Genomic DNA, 21472 nt, shown 5'->3' with positions numbered 1-21472 from the left:
TTTAATTTACATAAGTGTAAGAACTTATGTAAGTTGAATATAACTTAAAGGTTCTTGGATGTAGTAATAACAAATAATAATATAAATATTAGAAAGAGAGAATCACTATCAGAATGTTGGGTGATGGCGATTTACAGCACCCCCATGATCATCCTGTGTCACAATTAAATATGACCAACTGCAACACACTTCACGTTTTCCCTAGAAAAAGCTCTCAATGGGATCGTGGGGACAAGCAATATCTCTACGATGTTAACGGCTTAGAATACTTGGATGGAATCAACGGGAAAACGGCCCATGTAGGACATTGTCATGCACAGGTAAATCATGAGAGACTCTTTGTCTTATATTTTCACTAACAAAAATATTGATAATTAGCTAGAAATATTAAATCCGTGATTGTTTTTTCTTCAATCCCTCAAAGGTAGTGAATGCAGTTCAGAATCAAATGGCGAAATTAGGCACAATGCGAGGCGTCTCAAACTCTGAACACTACGTAAATCGAATCACATCATATCTCCCAGAGCGTCTCTCCGTATCTTATCTATGCAATTCCGGAAGTGAGGCCAATGACTTGGCTCTTAGGTAAGGAGTCGTATAATCACATCATCATCCCTTCTCTGAAATAATATCTCTCCTGGAAAGTCCACAAGTCCCTTCTTTCGAGCCCTTAGTAGTATTCCAACCACCTTATTGCTGATCCTCACATAAATGTCAAAGAGTTTCCCGAAGGTGATTGAGCCTCCGTTCATGGCTATGATGTCAAGGAGCTCCTTTATCTCTCCTTCAATATGATGGTAGGCTTTGACTCCTCGCTGAGCTGATCTTCTTGTATATTCATTCAATCCATCCTCGCCCATCATTTTGTAAGTTGGAAATCTGCCAAAGATATGGGCATATAATAGATTGCTATATTTTTCCTCCTTTTCCTTTTTGTTTGTAGCTATGTATATTATGTGATAGGATTTTTTGCTTCGTTACATGTACAAATATAGTGAATCAATATTCATAAAAGTTCAAATGATAACGCATTTTACAATGACAAGGATAAATTCATTTGTCGTCTTTAATTAATTCTATTATGATTATTATAAATTAAAATTAGAATACTTTTAGACAAAATGTGTCTTTGATCCCTAAGCTCACTACGCGTTATTCCTCATTATTTCAATCTGAAAACTTTTTATTCTTGTTGAACTCCTCATAAATATCTTCCATGGATCTTTTTAGATAAATAGGAGTGTTATCATTTTGTCCTTGAAAGAGGATTTCGGGCTCGAAGTCAACTAATCCATATTTCTTTGCTCTTAGAAGTATACCCACGACTTTATCAGAAATTTTTGTATAGATTCGAAACAAATCTCCAAAGAGCATAACGGACATACTACTCGCCCCATCATCCAGTCCGTACATGTATAATATCTCACATAGCTCTAAAATCTCCTATCAAATACAAATAATCATTTTTTTTCTTTTTGATATTAATTTGAATGCATGCAATAATATGATCTATATAGCAATGTAGTTCGTACTTTATGAACGTGAAATTGGGCTTTGATACCTCTTGCCTCAGTTCGTGTTCCTTCTTGTGGACATCCATAGCCTGGATCCGTCTTTTTCAATGGTTTAAAATCCTTTACAAATCTACTCTTTGACATATTTTCTAGGAGATGATTCTTCCTTGTCTGAAGATTTGTGCCACAGTGCTTGGATTCAGTCCATTCACTAACAATAAGTGGACTTGTGAATGTTGAATTAATATTTGCATATACTTACTTATCTGGATGATATTTTGACTTACCTGTCAGATTTGGAACTATCATTTTGCTGTTTGGTGAGAAGCATAGCTGTATTCTCTGCTCTAGAGCCCTTGCAAATTCCTATGGATGAAAAACTCATCTTTTGTTATGAATAATTTTTACTTCAATCCTCTAATTTTAACATTGAATAAAAGCGTATGAATATGATCATTTGACATTTAAAAATTATTTTTAGTAGTCTTATGCTAAAAAAGCTTTTTCAATACTTAACTGCATACCTAGATATGAATAAAACTTTTTATCATTACATGCTTTAATATAACAATAAGGTTTAGGTAAATCTTACTCCTCCTTTCAGATTAGCTCGTAGATACACAGGTGCCGAGGATGTGGTTGTCATATCAGGGTGTTATTACGGGGGCACTTGTTCCCTTGTCGACATTTCTCCATTACTTTTTTCAGGGAAAAAATTACCCAAGGATTTCGTACATGTAGTGAAACCGCCTGATGAATATAGAGGAAAATACTCTGAAATATCCGATCCTGATACTAGAGGCGAACTGTATGCACGGGATATTCGACTACAAATTAAAGAGGATATCATTGCTCGTGGAAAAAAACTTGCTGCTTTCATTTATGAACCTTTTTTTTCCAACTGCGGAATCCACATACCTTCGAAAACATTTTATAAGGAATTATTTAGAACAATTCGTGAATTTGGAGGCTTAGTGATTGCTGATGAAATCTGTAGTGGATTTGGTAGAATTGGTACGCACTTTTGGAGCTATGAATTATTTGATCTCACTCCTGATATTGTAACCGTAATATATATATATATTTTTTTTTTAAAGTTTTATTTCTAATTATAGGCTTTACCTTTATTACTCCCTAGGCAGGAAGTTCCATGGGTAATGGCCTACCCATGGGAGCAGTCTTTTGTTCACGAGAAATTTCAGACAAATTAGGATACTACTACTCTACTTGTGGTGGTAATCTTGTATCCTGCGCCGCTGCTTCTTCTGTATTGGATGTTATTGTAAATGAAAAGCTCATGTCTTCTGCCAAAAATGTGGGGAAAGTATTGGAGGATGGATTGAAAATGCTGATGGTAATATACCCTGAGGATTAAGGGTAGGGATTTCAAAAGTAATTTTCTTCTTTTTAAGGATAAATACCCAAACAATGTCGGTGATATACGTGGTCAAGGACTCTTGTGGGCGATAGAAATTGTATCCGACCGAATATCTAAGACGCCGGACTCTTCACTCACCAAAAAGATCATGGATGGTCTCGCATCTAAACAAGTTCTTATAAACGTTGGGGGAAACTATGAAAATATTCTCTTGTTCAGTCCACCCATGTGTTTCAATATTGAAAACAGTCAAAGGTGGGGTTTAACATCTTAGAGGATACTTAATAATAACTCCTACTCTCCTATTTCTAGGTTCATTCGTTCACTTGACGATGTCCTTAACTTTAGTCTAAGTCTAATCAGAACACTAGAAAGAAGCGTCAAGAGAGTTGCTGATGAAGAAGAAGAAGATTTGTTTGAATTTAAAAGAGTTAAGCTGGAAATGGAGAAATTTGAAGAACTCGATTAGATAATTATGATAAGTCACCAGAGCCCTGTTTGATTTTAATACCTTATAGAATCATTGGTAGTGCAGTCGTAAAGAATTCTTTTTGGGTAGTGTTGTTGAATTTTCTTCTCTAAATTTCCGGACTGACATGCCATTCCTTCCCACTCAAATATGAAATGACTTTTCTATAGAAAAAACGTATTTATTTTTTCCAGTCAACTATCCAAATTTTTCGACTCAATTAATCAATAGGGGGTGTAAGACTAACTCCGACCTCCTGGCCTGGCTCATTGGTATACATACTTTTAATTCTTATCACAATTCGCTATACGGTCATGGTCAACCTTAACTCATTCTGACTTCTTCATCTAATTCGTTAGATTTCCATCATCGCAATATTTTTGTTATCAAATAACTATTCAACCCGCAGTATTTTTTATAAGTGATTTTGTATGGTTAATTATATTTATGTAAAACAAATCTATATATTATACTTATATAAATGAATAAAATACTTTGTCTACTGTTCACAATGGTGTTAATTACTTTTTGGAGAAGAACGAGGTAATATTCTTTGATCCAGTTGCGGATTTAGCTAACGCTTTCTGTTTGGAATTCTGAGGTAGAGAGGCGCGAGTTTCCTTCGGAAGGGATAAATAATCTTCTTGTGGTGCAGATTTAACCCTCTTTAAGCCTTTACTACTACCCTCCCCCGAGGAAGAACTCCGCTTTTTATTGGTTGTAGTTTCATCGGTGATGATATTCATATGTGACTTTAGTTGAATTGAAGTCTCTTTATCAATGTAATCTGAAATTAATCCCCAGGAATACTTGAGATAATGTTCCTCAACTCCTTTAGTAGATGAAGACTTTGAAAACCCTTCGGCTGAAGTTGAGTCAATGTGAATAGAATTTTCAGATAAAACTTTAGCAATTGCCTTCACTTTTTTAGATAAATACTCCATGCACTTATCATCGTTTAATTTCCATACATTAAGATCAGCATTTCCGATAGGATCAGCCACGAGAGGCAAACGGTTCTAAAATGGAAGAGTAAGGTTATATACCTTATTAGCTATTCTTATAAATATTCCAATTTTTCATCACGTAAATAAGGGAAAGCGAACCTTTAGAAAGGGAGAGTCTGTGATTCGTGATTCAAGAATTAAGTGATCCAGAGGTACCCTTTTCCCTTCTTTTAAGTAAGGTAAAGCAAGAAATATGGGATCAAACTCTGTTGCAATCCAAAGTCGTCCATCAGACTCTATAACGTCTCCAATGAACCATGATCTATAAGAGTCGGAATATGCTCTTAATTCACGTAAATCACCTTGAATCGTACTCATGAAGAGTGATTTCCGACCATTTGGACTCTTTAATGAGAAAATATCCAAAGATTCTTTTGAGACATCCTCTAAAATAATATAAAAATCGTAAGGTATCCAAATTCCAAAAACAGCATGATCATCACTGATCCCTTACGCTTGGGTACGACAAAAATGGAGTATTTCCCCCTCCTTCATTGAAGCTGAATCCTTATTGATTCGACTTGGCATTCTTTACGCGGGAATTTTCCAACAGGAACTGGGAGAGGTTGAGTGAATGTTTAAATTAATTTTTTACAATGATCGAATCTTTACTAAAGTAGTACAGGCTGCAGCAAGTACCAAGTAGTAAAATGTTTATTTAGGCGACCGAGCGTAACCTGGCTGAAATACTTAAGTCAATTAAATGATCATGAAAAACTAGCTAAATTTTCAACCATGCATCAATAATAATCCATGTCATAGACACTAAATATACAAGTTATCATGGTTCGTGATATATTTATTCATGAAAACTCAGAGTAATAAATGATATTTTGATGATATCAAATAAAATAGTAAAAAGTGCATTTCAAATATAGACATGACATGTTATATAAACGGAAATTCCATTGTTTCGTTATGGTTGAGTTATAATCAGTAGATACTTATCAATATGAATTGTAATGATTTCAACCTTGAAATCATTTTAGACGACTTTAACGCCAAATGACAATTATTTTTTATCTGATGAACTGTATTGTCCCAAAAAAACCCAGTCGTAGTCGGGAATTCCCTCATGAGACTTCACACTGGAGTCATTATCACTACTTCCGTCCTCCTCAGCTTCAGACTGTAGACTCTTTACAAAAATGACTTCCAAATCTATATTGACAATATCAATAACGTCTTTTGGATTCGTTTCCACTACTTCTAACTCATGGATGGAATCACGATATTGAATAGGCAGGATTTCTCCCTCGGACATGACCGAAAAATGTCTTAATTTAGCCTCGAGCAAAGATTTTGGATCATCTATCATGGAAAACCCCTTTGAGACGGGTTTGAAAATTACTGAAATTCCCACAGGTGGATGAACTTTCAAATACTCAACTTTTACCCATTCCTTTTCTTTGACCTTAAATTGAGTTTTTTATTATTAGTTATAATACTGACATATTGGTGGTAATTAAAGGCATCAATTATGATATTACTATATGTAAAGGTAAAACAGGCCTACATTTAAAAATTTAGCATCCAATCAGGTAATATAACATGACCTAGAGGAGCAGTAAATTCCAAAACACCAACAAACAATACTCTCCCCATTTCTTTCTCAATTAATTTAAATAACATATGAGGTGGCTTATTTTCTTCCTCCGATGCTAATGAGGATGGTGGATCATAAGACAAAACATTTCCCTCATCTGGAAAGAATCTAATGACTTTTTGTAAAACGTTCACCGGCAAAAAAATTCTTCCCCCATAATCATATAGTTCCAAATGTTCACACATTGAATTAAGGGATTTAACTTTTAAATCAAAGATATTTGGTTCTCCACGCGCCATTGCATAATTTTATTTATTTTTAGACTTTAAATATGAATAATACACAAAAAAAATATATATATAAATCAAGAGCTTATTAGTTAAAACAACTGCCTATACAGACTATTTATTAATAAGGAAGAAAGACACAAAGCAGTGACGACTAGAAGAAGGCCCAAAGCAACTTGATATAGAATTACGAAGTATATTTTTAAGGGAGATATCGGCCAGCCCAAAACAACTTTAGTTTTTAAAAAACCTTCAGTAAAACCACAATAGGTGCAGAATCAAGATGAACGCTTTATTTCTCATCACATTTGCAACTTGTTGCTTATGTATTTATTCCATGGCCATTACTGCTGATCTTTTACGATGTGAACCACCAGAAGGACTTGAAAATATCTCAGAAAAGGATAAATGTAGGCTTATCCCAACATGGACCTGGCCTGGTAATCCTTCGGGTCCCTGTAGAGCCTTTTTTCAAAAATGGTACTTTGATGTTGAAAAAAAAATGTGTATTAGAATGAACTATGGTGGCTGTTGCGGCTCGGATAATTTGTTTGACTCCGAGGAACTCTGCAAAGAAAAATGTTCCCCATAAAACAAAATTTCCTAGTACGTACTGAATTAACTACAAATTTAACAACGATTGTTGTTCAAAAAACTTTTAAGAACATTAATTGTATTTGCAGGTATTTCGTGTTGCGTGGATATTGCTTCATCGTTATCCAATCATTTATTACCATTCTATTTATAAGGGAATTGTTAAGTATTTAGTATTATCTTTGTATATTCTATTAATTAATATATATAATAAAGAATATCATAAGACATGTTCCGAAATCAATAGTATCTATATATTAATATTATATTTGAATTTATTAGGGGTATATATGTAATAATAAAAGTAAAGTTCATACTGAACAGGGATTAAATAAGATGGATGCTATAATGCTAAAATTTTAGTTAATTTATATATTTTTTTGTTATTTCCTTATTCTTGTCCTCATTTATACCTTTTAATAATTAAATCCCTCTATATAGTATTTTATGTACACTTACCAACTTGGACTCAAACTCCATAAAACACCCAACCTTTAAATTGAAATCATCTTACACAATTTTTAATGAACCTTTATATTTATTATCTTTTTTCTTACTTAAAAAGCAAAAATATACGTAGGTATATAACTGTCAAATAGATATTATGTTAAATAACCTGTTATATGTTTTAATAATTTGTAACTAAAATAGAATAAGATTATTTTCTATGATTGATTCAATAAAGGAATTATATAATCGTATGTAGTTTTGAAGGTGATCCTATATTATAAAATGAACTACCTACTAGCTAAATGCATCATAAGGCATCTGTGCTCATATACATAATCCTATTATTAAATTTGATACAATACTAATATACTTTTGTAGTTTCGCGATTTAAAAAACTGTATAACATATAAGTCCAGGTAAAAATCACTTTGTCATGTTTGTTGTCCATAGTAGAATAAATCAAAATAAGTTTCTCTCCATCTTTTGTTATCTCTAGCTGGCTCTTGACACAGAGACTAGAAATTAAGATAAGGGTGCGACAGAGGTTCTATCATAGAGAATTATTAACATTGACATAATACATCTTTCTCTACACATTAAGCAGTATAGTACAAGATGCCTACGCCACGAGAGGTAAACCCTTCAAATGGATATTTTTCCATGGGAGGAGACACTCTTCGAGTTCCCATCAAACTCTTTGCTGAAAATCGTAGAAGACTCGTTAATAGCCTTAAAAATGAGGCTGCTCTTCCGGAACACCCTGTTATTCTCTTAGAGGGAGGTCAAGATCAGGGTATCTGTGCTGGAGATTCCTCGGATGTGGGACCTATTTTTAAACAAGAGGGGTATTTCCATTGGGCCTTTGGTGTCCTTGAGCCAGATTGCTATGGAGCCATAGATGTTGAGTCTGGAAATTCAATTTTGTTTGTTCCTAAACTCCCTGATGAATATCGTATTTGGATGGGCCCAATTCCAAGTCTCGAGGAATGGAAACAAAGGTACCTTGAGTGAAATCTATGAGACCCCATGGATTTGATAATTTTATTCATAATAAAAACGTTATATTTATTGTAGGTATGAAGTGGATGAGGCAGTCTATATTCCTGATATGAAGGATTATTTATGGAACCTACATTTGAAGGGCTCCTCTCATCTCCTGGTTTTAGACGGTATCAATTCAGATTCTAAAAAACAAGTCATTCAAGCAGCTTTCGATGGCATCAGTGAATTCAAAGTAAATAAAGATTTATTATTTGATGTGTTTGCTGAATGCAGGGTAATTAAGTCTGAAACGGAGCTTGAGGTTATGCGATACGCGACTCGAATGAGTTGTGAGGCTCATAAAGCTGTCATGAAAATGATTTCCCCTGGAATGAGGGAGTATCAATGCGAGGCTGCATTTCTAAACCATATCTATCTCTATGGTGGCATGCGGCATGTTTGTTATAATTGTATCTGTGGCTCTGGATCTTCTGGCGCAGTGCTTCACTATGGTCATGCTGGAGCACCAAATGATCAACCCATTCGACAGGATGATATGGTTTTGTTTGATATGGGAGGGGAGTACTATCGATACTGCTCTGATGTTACTTGTTCTTATCCTGCAAATGGAGTTTTCTCTCTCAAACAAAAATTGATTTACAACGCTGTGCTAAAAGCAAATAGAGCTGTACTTCATACCATACGCCCAGGCGTCTCCTATAAGGCAATGCATGAATTAGCCAACCGTGTTATATTGGAGGATCTTCTCGATGGGGGCCTTTTGAAGGGAAGCGTTGAGGATATGATGAAGGTCAATTTATGTGGTAGGGTGTTTCAACCTCATGGGTTAGGTCATTTCATTGGCTGCGATGTTCATGATGTAGGAGGATATTTGGATGGGCATCCAGAACGTCCCGAAGGGCTTGGCCTGGGAAATTTGAGAACCGCTCGTGTTCTTAAGTCTCATATGTGCCTAACTATCGAACCTGGATGTTACTTTATCGATTATTTATTGGACAAAGCATATGAAACATCGGAGTTGAGTCAGTTCTTAGTTAAAGACAAAATTGAAGAGTTTAGGGGATTTGGAGGAGTTAGAATTGAGGATGATGTTATTATAACTGAGACAGGCGTTGAGCTCATGAGCTTGGTTCCAAGAGCTGTTGAAGAAATTGAGGCTTTTATGAGAGGAGAGGATGTCAAAATCGAAGCGTACAAGTCATAAAAAAGTCTTCAACAAACAAATCTTACATTTATTTTATTAATTATTATTATTGGTTTCTTGAAAATCTTAATTTTTTTTATATAAATTTTATATTTTTATAACGGTTATTTGTATCAATTATTTAATGGATAAATTCAATTCTTATGCTAATTATATATAATTTTTCTTAAATAATATCTCCAATTGGATCCTTTGGTTAATTGGGAATATAAAAATGAAAATATTGACCCAAGATAATTAAATGTACTTTTATATCAAAGTTTAGTTAATAAAATATCTTTAAAATGCAGTCACAGATACAGAGGCTATGATATCCTATGGCTATATATAAAAAATCAACAATAAAAAAATATTTCTTTTGTCCCTATTCTAATCTTCAAAAGCTAAGAAATACAATAATATGTATCTAGTTTGATTAATACTTGTTTAACTTTTGTAAACACTTCAAATGTAAAAATTAAAAAAAATATTTTTTATCTAAAGCAAGCATATATTTTCAAAAACTAAGCCATAAGAGTCCAAAGTTTGTGTTTACAAAACAAAAAAAAACGACTTATCTTACATCAAACTAATTTCACTCTTCCTTCAAAAGGGGAACATTAATGTAATGGTTCATCTCATTTATTGAGTAAGATGTGATAATGCAATAATTGAATATTTCTTCGATCAGATATTGAATCCTATCGACATATATTTTTCTCAACTTGAGTCATAGATCCTTCTTTAATAAACTGTTACCTGCAAAATATTAGTTACTAGTTGTAGTACCTGATATTGCCGGAGTAATTGGGAGTCGACTAACAGAAAAACTTTGCCTTAATATTTTATATCATATCATAGCTTATATTCCTTAAAAATATTCAATGTATAATTTAAAAAAAGATCTATTTAAAAATATGCATCTCCAAGGATTTTTGTTCCATTCTGTTTACTTGCAAATAGTCAACAATTAACATTATCGTCATATTTTTTCCGATTTTAATGGCAATTTCATGAGGGCATGCCTCATAAAACGAAGATAGAGTCAATCGAAGGAAGATACTTCTAACTTGATCATCCTTCTCAAGAGATGTTCGAATTCAGATTCCGAATTCCACGATGGACGACAGGAGGAGAGTTCATGCGAGAAAACTGCCAGACCTCATAAGGGAGTAGAGTGGACTCCTTCCTTGGGAATGAGATACCAGGATCGAAACAATAAAGTGATCCATTCTAGATGAGTAGACAATTTTAATATTTCAAAATGGGATCACTTAAAAAATACAAAATGGAACAAAAATCCATGGATATTTTTTAAATTGATCCTTTTTTTTAAACTGTACATTCAATATTTTTCTATATTATCACTATGTATTACAGAATAAGTTATAAGGGTCTACAGAAGAGTTTCGTTATTCATCGTTTTTCAGCCTAAAAATGGAAATATATCGAATTTAGAACAAGATACAGAATAATAAAAAACACTATCTAATCATAAAAACCCTTCTACAAAAGTTTTATTTATCCCACTTTTAATTTGGGGATTATTTTAAGGGTAAATATAAATCTGAGCAATAATAGTCCCGAATTACTATAATCCCAAATATTTCAGAATTTAGATGACTGAGAGAGTTGTAGATTCTGCGCTCCAAGATAAATTCCTTTTTTGGCTTGAATTCATTTGTACAAAAAGAGAGTTCCCCTGTGTAATATGAAGAATGAATTTTCTTTCCTTAACTGTTGTCAGCTGTTTAACTCCTGAGTAGTGAACTTCCTTTCCTATTACATTCAAAATCTTATCGAACATTCGTTTGTGATCATAAAGGACGGAGTATAGCCTTAAGGATTTGTTGGAGGGTTATAAGAGTAAGTTTTTGTTGGACTCTGAGTAGAATTGAGGATCGACATTGAAGTAATTCTTGCTAATGTCCTTGTTTAACTCCTCCCTTGTCACAGCTGATCTAATGAAACATCATGACAGCTAAGCTGCTCAAATTGTCAGGGTAACCATGTTGATTTTTGGTTGGTTTTTCTATACATGCACAAAACACACATAATTTTCATCATTAGTTATCACTATTGTTATTATTTACTTTTATGACGATTGGAATAGTTATAACTTTTAATGCATGGTGAAATCTCTATGTTTGAGATTGCTTTATTTTTTTGTTTGGGAGGTATTTTCCCTTTCTAATAATTACACAAAATATAAACATAAATAGATATCTTACCTAGAGAAAACTTGGAGGCCGTTCCCGTGCCCTAGTGTGGACGGTCCTATTTTCGAAATATTACTGTTTTATGTCGTAAATGATTAAGACAGATAAAATGAAAACTGGTTCATGCCCGTGACTACGGGGGGAGAGAGGGGTGTAACACCTCCTTGACTAAAATCGTGTGGTCAAATATGTAGAAGAGGCCAGTTTTTATCAAAAAATGAAAGTATGTCTTTTTTGTCACAATTTGAAATTGATAATATTATAAGGTAATTTTTAAAAATCATATCTTCAAAAAAAGGTCATTAAAATTGTAAAAGTTTGGCCAACATCCCCCTACCCCCTAATATAAAGAAGTAAAATTCTAATAGCGACTAATTCTAATCAGGAGTATTTTGGAATGTTAAAAAAAGAAACCAAAAATCAAAATGGTAACCCAGACAATTTGAAGAATGTGTTGGAGGAGAGCAGCTAAGCTGTTATGACTTATGAGTTATGACATTTCATTAGATTAGCTACAAGCAGAGGTGACGAGGAGGGAGTAGGTAGGAAAGAAAAAAGGACATAGGCAAAGTTGATAATCCTGTAAAGAAAAACGCGTGTAAGGAGAAGGGGAGAGAAATACTCATGTTATCATTGTTTAAAATACTGATGTGATTATCAGCTGACTGCTTTATTATGCTTTTTGAGGGTTAACGGAAGTATTTATTAGCAAAATGTTTAATGAAGATATAGTACGTATAATTGACTTAGACGTTTTTTATCCGTTACAGTAGATTTGAAAACGTCACACCCCATGAAATTGTAATTCATTATGAACCATATTCTCAGAATAAGAACTAATGAAACGACAAAGTAGAATATTTCGAAATATAATTGAAGTTCCAAGTTTAAAAAAGAAGGCTTAAATTAAATATAATCTACATACTAAAAAATATACCATCATACATTTATGTTAAATATACAAAATTAAACAATTGGAATCATATAACTAATAACAATAAATTATAAATACAGAATATTGAAATAATAGATTGATCCAAATAATATTTTCTTGTTCTGAGATGAATTCAGTTAAATATGTCATAACTTTAAGTTGCTAAACACAAGCCAGACGTGGAGTTTAATCAAAAAGATCATCATTCTTTTTTCCTTACGTGGAAGTTGCTATATACAATTGCGCACAGGATAGATATATCTCTACCGATGAGATCTACATAATTATTAATAATAAAGTAAATGTCAAAATCATAAAATTAGACAATAAATATACTAATTAAAAAAATGTTAGAATTAAATCCATGGTAAAGATTTAGTGCAAAAGCTAATTATGTAGTCCGGCGATATTACTCCTTATTAAGGGCATAAAAAAAGATCCCCCCCCCGTTATTTATGTTTGTATAACAACATACTATTATCATGAAGGATACACACAATTGCTAATTATAATGCTACACCCAATGCAACTACCCCCGTTATTGCCTATGTCACATAGGCAATAATTACTCCAACGTCGATCCTCGATTCTACTCTAACCCCAACAAGGACTTACCATTATAACTCTGTAACAAATCCTCATGATGACTCTCCCTCTTTTATGGACACACATGTATATGTTCCATGCGGTTTCGTATACACTACGTCTCAAAATAAATGGTACATTTATGAATCAGCCTATTTGTCTTCTATTAATTCCAAAGGATATACTTGTTGCATACAAATTTCCTGATGTACACAAAAAAAAACCGGATTTAAGTACAACAACTGTTTACAACTATGTATGGCAGCAATAAAACTCATTTGTAGTTCAAAAGCAGGGGTGAAAATATTAAGGTACGACCCCACTCTTGTATTATGATTTGATGGTCAGATCAGAGGCTGTGGGTAGAATAAAGGCTGGATCATCAATCAATAATGTTGCTAGCGAAATGGATATACCATACAGAACTATTCCGAAGTGGTGGATGAGGTCCAAAAAAGGTAGCCTGAGAGACAAGACTGGAAAGGGAAGGAAGAAAATTCGTGGCACCAAAGGAAAATTATTATTTCCAAATCTTTGGGAAAAAGGCGTCAAAGCTGTAGAAAATTGGCTCCTCGTTTATTAGGGATTGGAAAAATGTCCTTCAAGGACACTGTTAACAGATATCTAAGCAAAAATCTTTGTACCAAGTCCTTCAAAAGGCAAAAAATTCCAAGATTGACTCAAAAACCTTTGTGATAAGCATGAGTTCTCGAAAATAGCCAGGAAACTGTCGCCAGAAGACTGGAAAAATGTTATCTTTCGTGATGAGTCACCCTTTTCCCTGTTTTGGATCCCAAACAAGCTGGCAGATCGAATTTAGGCTAGAGATTGTGAAAATAATTGCCCGTTGAGAATATCAAGAAATCTCAAAGAATCCATGTCTGGGGAGCAATATCAGATTCTGGGCTCTATAACCTTTACATAATGCCTCAAAGCTTTCACATGACAGATCATAGCCATATCTCAGATATATTAGAAGGTTATCTTGAGTAAGTATTGACCAGAAACAAATCTACTGGTTCAATTTCATCAAGAAAACTGGTTCACAGGAGTTCTGATGTGGTTTTTTTTCAACACGATGGTGCTCCTGCACATACTGATGCCATGACTGAGTCATGGATCAAAAATCGAAATCTTGAGTTTTTGGGTAAGGGGATGTGACCAGGCAACAGCCCAGATATCAAACCAAATGAAAATCTTTGGTCAATTATGAAAAATACGTTTGATAGTCTGCATTCTGCTCTCCAAAATTTGAAAGAGTTGGAAAAAATTATAAAGAGAGAGTGGAACAATATTCTTCTGGAGACTCGTCAAAATATGATTAATTCTATGCCTGCTCGAAATCGAAAAACCAAGCACCCCCTCCAAAAAAAAAAAGAATTAAAAAATCCTGTGGACGCCCTCTACTATTACTACCATCAATCCGAATGATCAAAGCAACCATAAAAATAATAATTCAGTTTATCTTACTGGAAAGTTTTTTAAAGTTCCCAGTAGAGCTATGTATGTAATCAAATATGAATAATATTTAATTTGATAAAAATAGGATAATGGCAAAGTGAAGGTTACTAGATCCTAAATTATCCATATTATTCCATTGGCTGTTTATTTCACTTAACTTGCACTGAAACATATAGAAATCTATCTCGATGATCAATAAGGGTTTTACCGTTAATCTGAAGGCTACCATTTGCAAATATCTACCGTTAAATTTTTTGAATAAAGACAAGAAAATAAATAATTATAATAATATTTTTTTTAAATCTTGGTTTTTAAATAGCTACGTCTGGGGTTTTGTTTAAAACTTACTTTCCGGCCCTGTTTTCTAGTAATATATGGATAAGGCTTTGATCTTTTTGATGATTCTCCTCATTTAAAACTTAGGCCTTAAAAGTCGCGCTTTTTAAAAACTCAAATTCAATTAATTTCAATATTTAACATTATTGTATATTGAATTTTGGTCACATGTTATAAAGCAGTTGATCCGGAGATGAATATAATTTTATGTATCTGTCTTTTATACAAAAATGGTTATCCAAAAATTTACACGTCAATTTCAAAAGTTTTGTACCTCCCACAAAGAATAATTCTAGACACAACCCTGCAAATTAATACATATTTTGTGGCATATTTGAAACATCAAATGTGCCACCAGTTAGTTATATTTATTTTACAAATTTATTATTTTGTAATAACTTGTATTTAGTCAAAACGAAATTATTATAGTTGATAAGAATGAATTCAAATGACTGATGTAATTAAATAAATTGTAATGAGACACAAAATTTGCTGCTTATACAAGTAACAACATCTATAAAATTACAACTGTTCCTAGTTACACACGATTTATATTTATAAGGGCCGTCCACAGGAGAATAATTTTATTTTCATTTTTTGGATGGAAAAAAAAATCCAAAAATTAAATTTCAAAAATTCATAGCTATTGACTTAAAATTTCAAAAACCCCAACTGTTCACAATAGAATAATTTTTGGGGAAAAAAATCAAAACTAAATTTCAAATATTAAATTTTTTAGAATTGTTTTTTCTAAAATCCATCGTTATTCACAATAAATTATTTATTTTGAAAAAAATTTCAAAAATCCCATATTCTTCTCAAAAAATTATTTTTTTCTCGAAAAACATGCAAAAATTATTTTTTTTGGAAAAACATTCAAAAATTAAATTTCAAATTTAAATGCCTTGAAAAAAATCTCAAATATTAAATGTTGAAAAAAAAATAATTTTTTTGCAAAAAAGATGAAAAATTAAAAAAAAACACAGCTGTTCATAATGAAATAGAATTTTTTGAAAAAATTAAAAAAAATCATTGCTATTCACACAAAAAAAAATTTTGGAAAAAAATTTAAATAACCGTCACTATTCAAAGAAAATTAATTTTTTTGTAAAAATATTGTCAAAAATTAAATTTTTTCTCAGAAAATTTCAAATATTTTTTTTTTTTTCAAAGAGAAGTTTAAAAATACAAAGTTGTTCAAGAAAAAAAAAAAAAAAAAATCCATAGCTATTCACAAAAAATTCCAATTTTAAATCTTTTGCTCTACTGCAATATTTTCCTGAATAACCCTATTTATGAAAGAAAAGAAAAGTTATCTCTCAATCAAAAAAATTATTTTCCCTATTATCTCGTAAATATTTTTCATCCTGACCCAAAAAAATGTAAGTAAAAATAACCCATCCTCTGCAATACTGACGGGGTGTCAGTATATATTTCATTCACGATAAATTACAAATATTGTGTACAAATAATAAAATCGATATTCTTCTTTTGAAATACCTATTAATTGCATCACTGTTACATATATCTATGTGTAATTATTATGATACATTATTGTTTGAATATCTTTTTAGTTATTAATATTTTATACGCATATGCTTTACTTTGTACGTAAGATACATAACATTACTTTGTATATAGTAAGTATTTCTTATCATTTTTTACTCTTATTAATATTGCACAATGAGAAAAACTTTTCTGCCTCTAGCTACGCTTAATAATATCTTGGGTAAATCTTTTGTGCCTATTAATTAATAGGGGCGTCCGCAGGTGGTGAGCAAGTAGTCTCTCCAAAATTATGGAATTTTTGCATTTTATTAGAAAATTTAATATGTGAAATTTTTTGCAATAAATTTAATTTCTGTGAATGGATTTTGGATTTTTTTCTCAAAAAAATTAATATTTGCAAATTTTTGGAAAAAAATTATGATAGAAATTTAGTTTTGGAAATTATTTTCCAAACAAATTCAATTTTTGAGAGTAGCTGTGGATTTTTGAAATTTTTTCCAAGAAAATTTAATATTTCTAAGTTTTTTCAAAAAACAAGGCCCTCGCAAAATTTATATATATATATATGCGTACACCCCTGATTAACAGCAAATAATATATATTATTTTCTGTTTCTGTTTTTAGCACGTTTCTTATGAAAAATTTTGTAGAAAGGAAAGTTATTTTTCTTACTTTCAGGGAATGAAGAACTTTATACAATTCCATACCCTTCCTTAGTTATTTAGGTAACTGATCCATTGTATATTTCTTTCTCTATGGTACATCCTACTCAACCGCTGACCCACAATAAGTAGGCACATCACTTCATCATAAGGATAGGAAAGAATCCATATAAGCCCACACAAGGAATACCGAAACAGTTTGAGTATTCCTTGCCCCACACCATATTTAATATAATGTCTACGAGTGCGCTTATTATGTTGATAGTAGATATCAACTAAGTAAAGTATTATAAATGGATACATATAAGACATCTCATAAGTTATAACATAGGATAGTAGAACCACTTTGGTTTCATGCCTTAGTATTAAAGAGAACTTGATGTAGTGAAATACGGCACATATTAATTATTATCTATAATCCGTTTTAAAAGCATGAGAAGGCTAATGAGAGTAATAGCGTGCAGCATATTTTGTACTCTCTTCCTGAGTTGTATCATTCTTCTTCCAAGACTCGACTCTTTCTCGCATAATAATCCGATCCGTCAAGGAGATGATATCTTGTTAAATCAAAACATTAGCAGCATTAAGTAAGTGTAATCAAAATTACCAATTACATTTGATTAAATTGGTTAAGAAGTATCCAAATATTCTCTATTAGACTGCCCCGTTTTCAGATAATTTTTAATTTTCTTTGAACATAGGCATATTAAAAATATTATAGAGGGAGACTTGCCCTTAATAATTTAAGGGGTTGAAGATGTACTAAATAATGTGTGGGGTCCCTGTTTTATCAATCCTTGTTGAAGTTTCAAGAGATGATTGATGATCAAAGACAAAACAGGGAAACTGCTTAGCATTGAGCAAATCAAACTTACACCCCTTACATTATTAAAAAAACAAGGTTTACAATTTTTTAACTCATAAAGCGAATGCTAAAAATTTTATAAAGACTAATTTTTGACTCCTAGCATCATATTGGGGAGGCTTCAAGACCCAAAAACCCCTTCTTTTTTTAAAAATAAAATGGCCTGAGAAGGGAAAGTCTGTTTTTTTATTGTCCCCAGTAGAAAATGTCCTTTGAAGTAGGAGGGAATATTAACTCAAAAACGGAACAGTCTAATTTATAAAGTCATTGAAGACTGGCTCATATCATGTTACCTTGATAAGTACAATTTAGTATCTTCTACATAGTTGATTAAAATATTCTTAATATTGTCCATGACTTCCGTCATAAATTTTAAGAAAAATATTTTAATACATTTAATAACAATAGCTTTTATATCGTTCATCATCGTTCAACAGATACTTACTGGAACCAAAATGTGATACATCTGCCAATTTGACAATAATCATCACTTCAAAATCATCTAACTTTGGTTTACGAAATGCCCAGCGTAGCGCCATTCCTTTGATAATCGGTGTTCAAGAAAGAATTTTTCTTTTAGCATTGGATCCAGATGTTTCCAATAGCTCTCTAATAGAGGAGAGTGTAAAATATGGTGATATTCTTCTCGGGGATTTTTATGAGGATTATCATCGGCTCAGCTACAAAAACGGAATGGGATTAATTTGGGTTGCTAATACCTGCAGGAGTGATAAGGAGTAAATATGATTATGAAATTTAATGTATTCCATCATGGATATAAGATTCTAATTAATCAATCCTTTTTGCAGAAAATATATTCTGAAAATGGACGATGATATTATGGTACGGGTCGACAGACTTCAAAAGGAGCTTCCATATATATTTGAAGATGCTGATGATAAGTACTCTTTGGCTGGTTATGTTCAAGATAATAATAAGCCTTCCCGATCACGTAGTAGTAAATGGTTTACAGATTATTCGGACTCAGTGTATCCAGATTTCCTCGCTGGGTGGGCTTATGTAACAACACAAAAAACAGTTCAACTCATTGCCTCTACGATTATGAGTGACAAACATTTCATATTTTGGATAGATGATGTTTGGATCACAGGTATCCTTGCTCATAAGCATCTTGGTCTCAAATTAAAGAGCTTAAACCGGTTTTTTGCCGAATATAGAGACTACATAGATCAATGCTGTTTTACAGACATGTCCCTAGAATGTATGTATTGGATAGGACCCTCAGATAGAAGTATAAGAGCTATTGAGGCTTTTGGAAAACAGTGCTCTACTATAAAGTGTTCTCATGAATCCATCGTCCAGAAGGAACCCATGAAATTAAGATCCTGCTCTGAAGGGGCTTGTCTCCGATGGAGTAGTCCTGAATCCTCATCTAATAAAATGTCCTGTTTGTCAAAATATGCAAATCCCTTTCAGTTACCTCATTCCAAAGGAGTAGGAGAGGTCATTCCACTTTGAGGGAGTTTGAAGAATTTTAATGCACTCACTTAAATGTTTTGCAACGAAATTTGTCATATTCATCATTAGGAAGTGTTTGAAATTAAGTTACTAAAAATTACATTATCATTCATTCTATTTAATATTTTCTGTCGAGTCAAATAATGATTTTTATAAATTTGATATGCTACGCTTATTATTTAAATATGACATTAATATGGTAGACAATTACTTTCATAACATTAAAATATGTCTATTTGTTTTGATTAAATATTATGATACACTAGTGGTTCCAAATATGGGCTAAATTACCCCGGAAGAAGTAATTTAGGATATTTCAGGAGTAACAACCTATATATATATACTTTATACAAAGTCAAAATCCAGTGTGGAATAGGCATGTTAAAAAAGGAAACCGAAAATAATTATGGTAATCGTAACAATTTGAAGAATGTTTTGGAGGAGGGAAATAATAATGCTGACGACGTTTCATTAGATCAACTACAATCAGCTGTGACAAGGGAGGAAGGAAAAAAAGGGATATAAACAAGGACATTTGCTAGAATTACTCCGATGTCGATCCCCAATTCCACTCTGAGTCCAACAAGGACTTGTCTCCTCAACAAATCATCAAGGTTACGCTCCGTCTTTTATGAGTACACACGAATGTTCAAACAGATTTTGAAATGTGTTGAATCTATTTAGGAAAGAATGTTCACTACTCAGGAATTAAATAGTAATGACAACTGCTAAGGAAAAAAAAAACTCCTTCTTTATACTACCAATTACAAATTAACGGGCAAGCTAAAAAACACACGGGATTTACACGAGATAAAACACACCATTGAATATAAAAAAAACATCAAACTAAAATAAAACAATTTTTGAAGAATACTTTTTATACATATTATTATCCAACTATCAAAATTGCCCTGTGTAATGAAGGTAAAGAGAAACATCTAGGTGCGCCGGACCGCAGTACTAAAATTGTATACTCCCATCTATCAATGTTATTGTCTCTTATATTTAGCCATTTTTTAGGAAAAAATATTAATATTTTCGAAATATTATACAATTATGTCAATTTGTTATTTTAGAATAATTTTTCTAATACCAATTCGAAAATCAGAATGATATACATTTTCTTAGACTTCTATAAATAAAAACTTAATAATCACAAAAAAGTGATTATTTATTAAAGACATTCTTTTTCAAACAATCAAGTCATTGCCTATCTTATTTTACGGCTTGAATGAGATACTCTCTCTGCTTGGGATTTTTAGTTATAATGTTCGCATAGCCAGTCATGATTTGTATTCCTCTCTCTACAATACCCGAATATTATATATATAATTTTTTGCTTTCATGCAGTCTTCATTTTCTGATCATGGTGCAATAGGTTCTTGAAGACAATCTGACCCTATATTCAGTATGGCTAAAAAAAGATGCGATTCTGGGAAAATAAGATTATCTAATTTAGTTTTTCAGTTATAATCTAGAATATTGGTTTGCATCTTCTAAAGCTGTCAGGTTTTTTAGTCGAATATAATTTCAGGGCTATATTCCTCCTTTGATCATCATCTAAAAAAAATGCTCAATAGAGCGAATGGAACCAAATCTTGTGTCAAATACCACATGTGATTATGAAGCTTCTTCGTGAAGACATCTGCTAAATCATTGTCAATTCTTCTGAACAATTTTATGCCTCGGAAAATTTTATGTCATTTACAGGAGCATCCTAGGCACAGTAAGTACTTAAAGGAGAAGTGAAATTATAGTGATTTCTACTATTTTTTGATAATAAGCTTTTGGGGATGTGCCTGACTTCAAAATTTATCCACATTCTTTGCCCTTTTTCCTTTCAGGCATAATCTTTTAATAGTGAGGCTTTTTATATGACCTTTATTCAAGTTAACCTATTTGTCCTTGTAGTGTTTAAACCAGGAACTTTCCTCAATAACTTTTCCCAAACTTAGCCAACAACTACTTTGAGTTCATGCTGTCTACATGCTA

General features: G+C 32.3%; 6 protein-coding genes and 1 long non-coding RNA gene across 10 annotated transcripts; 4 read left to right on the top strand and 3 right to left on the bottom strand.

The window, feature by feature from the left end:
• Positions 1–113: 113 nt before the first annotated feature.
• On the top strand, positions 114–3870 carry LOC121130434 (5-phosphohydroxy-L-lysine phospho-lyase). The gene is made up of 6 exons (XM_040726186.2): positions 114–320; positions 425–585; positions 2119–2581; positions 2653–2868; positions 2927–3147; positions 3205–3870. The coding sequence occupies exons 1-6, from the start codon at positions 114–116 to the stop codon at positions 3359–3361; spliced, it is 1425 nt and encodes a 474-aa protein (XP_040582120.1). The 3' UTR covers positions 3362–3870.
• LOC121130456 (actin-binding Rho-activating protein) lies at positions 326–2032 on the bottom strand. 2 transcript variants are annotated; one of them, XM_040726209.2, is made up of 3 exons: positions 1802–2026; positions 1533–1725; positions 326–1443 (listed from the first exon to the last, which is right to left on the bottom strand). In XM_040726209.2, exons 1-3 carry the CDS (start codon positions 1897–1899, stop codon positions 1168–1170), a joined length of 567 nt encoding a protein of 188 aa, XP_040582143.1. In that variant the 5' UTR covers positions 1900–2026; the 3' UTR covers positions 326–1167. The 2 variants fall into 2 exon arrangements, with proteins under 2 accessions (XP_040582143.1, XP_040582137.1); XM_040726203.2 differs by having other exon boundaries at positions 1049–1443; positions 1533–1740; positions 1802–2032.
• LOC121130445 (ribonuclease H2 subunit B) lies at positions 3784–4911 on the bottom strand. The gene is given in 4 exon segments (XM_040726195.1): positions 3784–4380; positions 4468–4754; positions 4823–4853; positions 4855–4911. Coding segments are annotated over 4 exon segments (858 nt in total). The 5' UTR covers positions 4897–4911; the 3' UTR covers positions 3784–3882.
• Positions 4912–5380: 469 nt separating this feature from the next.
• LOC121130399 (ubiquitin recognition factor in ER-associated degradation protein 1-like) lies at positions 5381–6213 on the bottom strand. Its single transcript, XM_071892096.1, has 2 exons — positions 5920–6213; positions 5381–5782 (listed from the first exon to the last, which is right to left on the bottom strand). The coding sequence occupies exons 1-2, from the start codon at positions 6211–6213 to the stop codon at positions 5381–5383; spliced, it is 696 nt and encodes a 231-aa protein (XP_071748197.1).
• Positions 6214–6437: 224 nt separating this feature from the next.
• On the top strand, positions 6438–7496 carry LOC139907310 (uncharacterized). Its single transcript, XR_011783812.1, has 2 exons — positions 6438–6807; positions 6885–7496. It is a non-coding gene; the product is annotated as an uncharacterized lncRNA (long non-coding RNA).
• Positions 7497–7670: 174 nt separating this feature from the next.
• On the top strand, positions 7671–9740 carry Dip-C (dipeptidase C). 3 transcript variants are annotated; one of them, XM_040726141.2, is made up of 3 exons: positions 7681–7789; positions 7850–8243; positions 8320–9740. In XM_040726141.2, exons 2-3 carry the CDS (start codon positions 7861–7863, stop codon positions 9449–9451), a joined length of 1515 nt encoding a protein of 504 aa, XP_040582075.1. In that variant the 5' UTR covers positions 7681–7789; positions 7850–7860; the 3' UTR covers positions 9452–9740. The 3 variants fall into 3 exon arrangements, with proteins under 3 accessions (XP_040582067.1, XP_040582075.1, XP_040582082.1); XM_040726148.2 differs by having other exon boundaries at positions 7717–7778; XM_040726133.2 differs by having other exon boundaries at positions 7671–8243.
• Positions 9741–17473: 7733 nt separating this feature from the next.
• Positions 17474–19707, top strand: LOC121130371 (beta-1,3-galactosyltransferase 1). The gene is made up of 3 exons (XM_040726124.2): positions 17474–17723; positions 18439–18738; positions 18811–19707. Exons 1-3 carry the CDS (start codon positions 17569–17571, stop codon positions 19478–19480), a joined length of 1125 nt encoding a protein of 374 aa, XP_040582058.1. The 5' UTR covers positions 17474–17568; the 3' UTR covers positions 19481–19707.
• Positions 19708–21472: the final 1765 nt, after the last annotated feature.

The sequence above is a fragment of the Lepeophtheirus salmonis genome, chromosome 1, assembly GCF_016086655.4.
Source record: "Lepeophtheirus salmonis chromosome 1, UVic_Lsal_1.4, whole genome shotgun sequence".
Lineage (NCBI taxonomy): Eukaryota > Metazoa > Arthropoda > Copepoda > Siphonostomatoida > Caligidae > Lepeophtheirus > Lepeophtheirus salmonis.
Note: the sequence above shows the minus strand (reverse complement) of the source record. Positions and strands in the feature narration are given on the sequence as shown.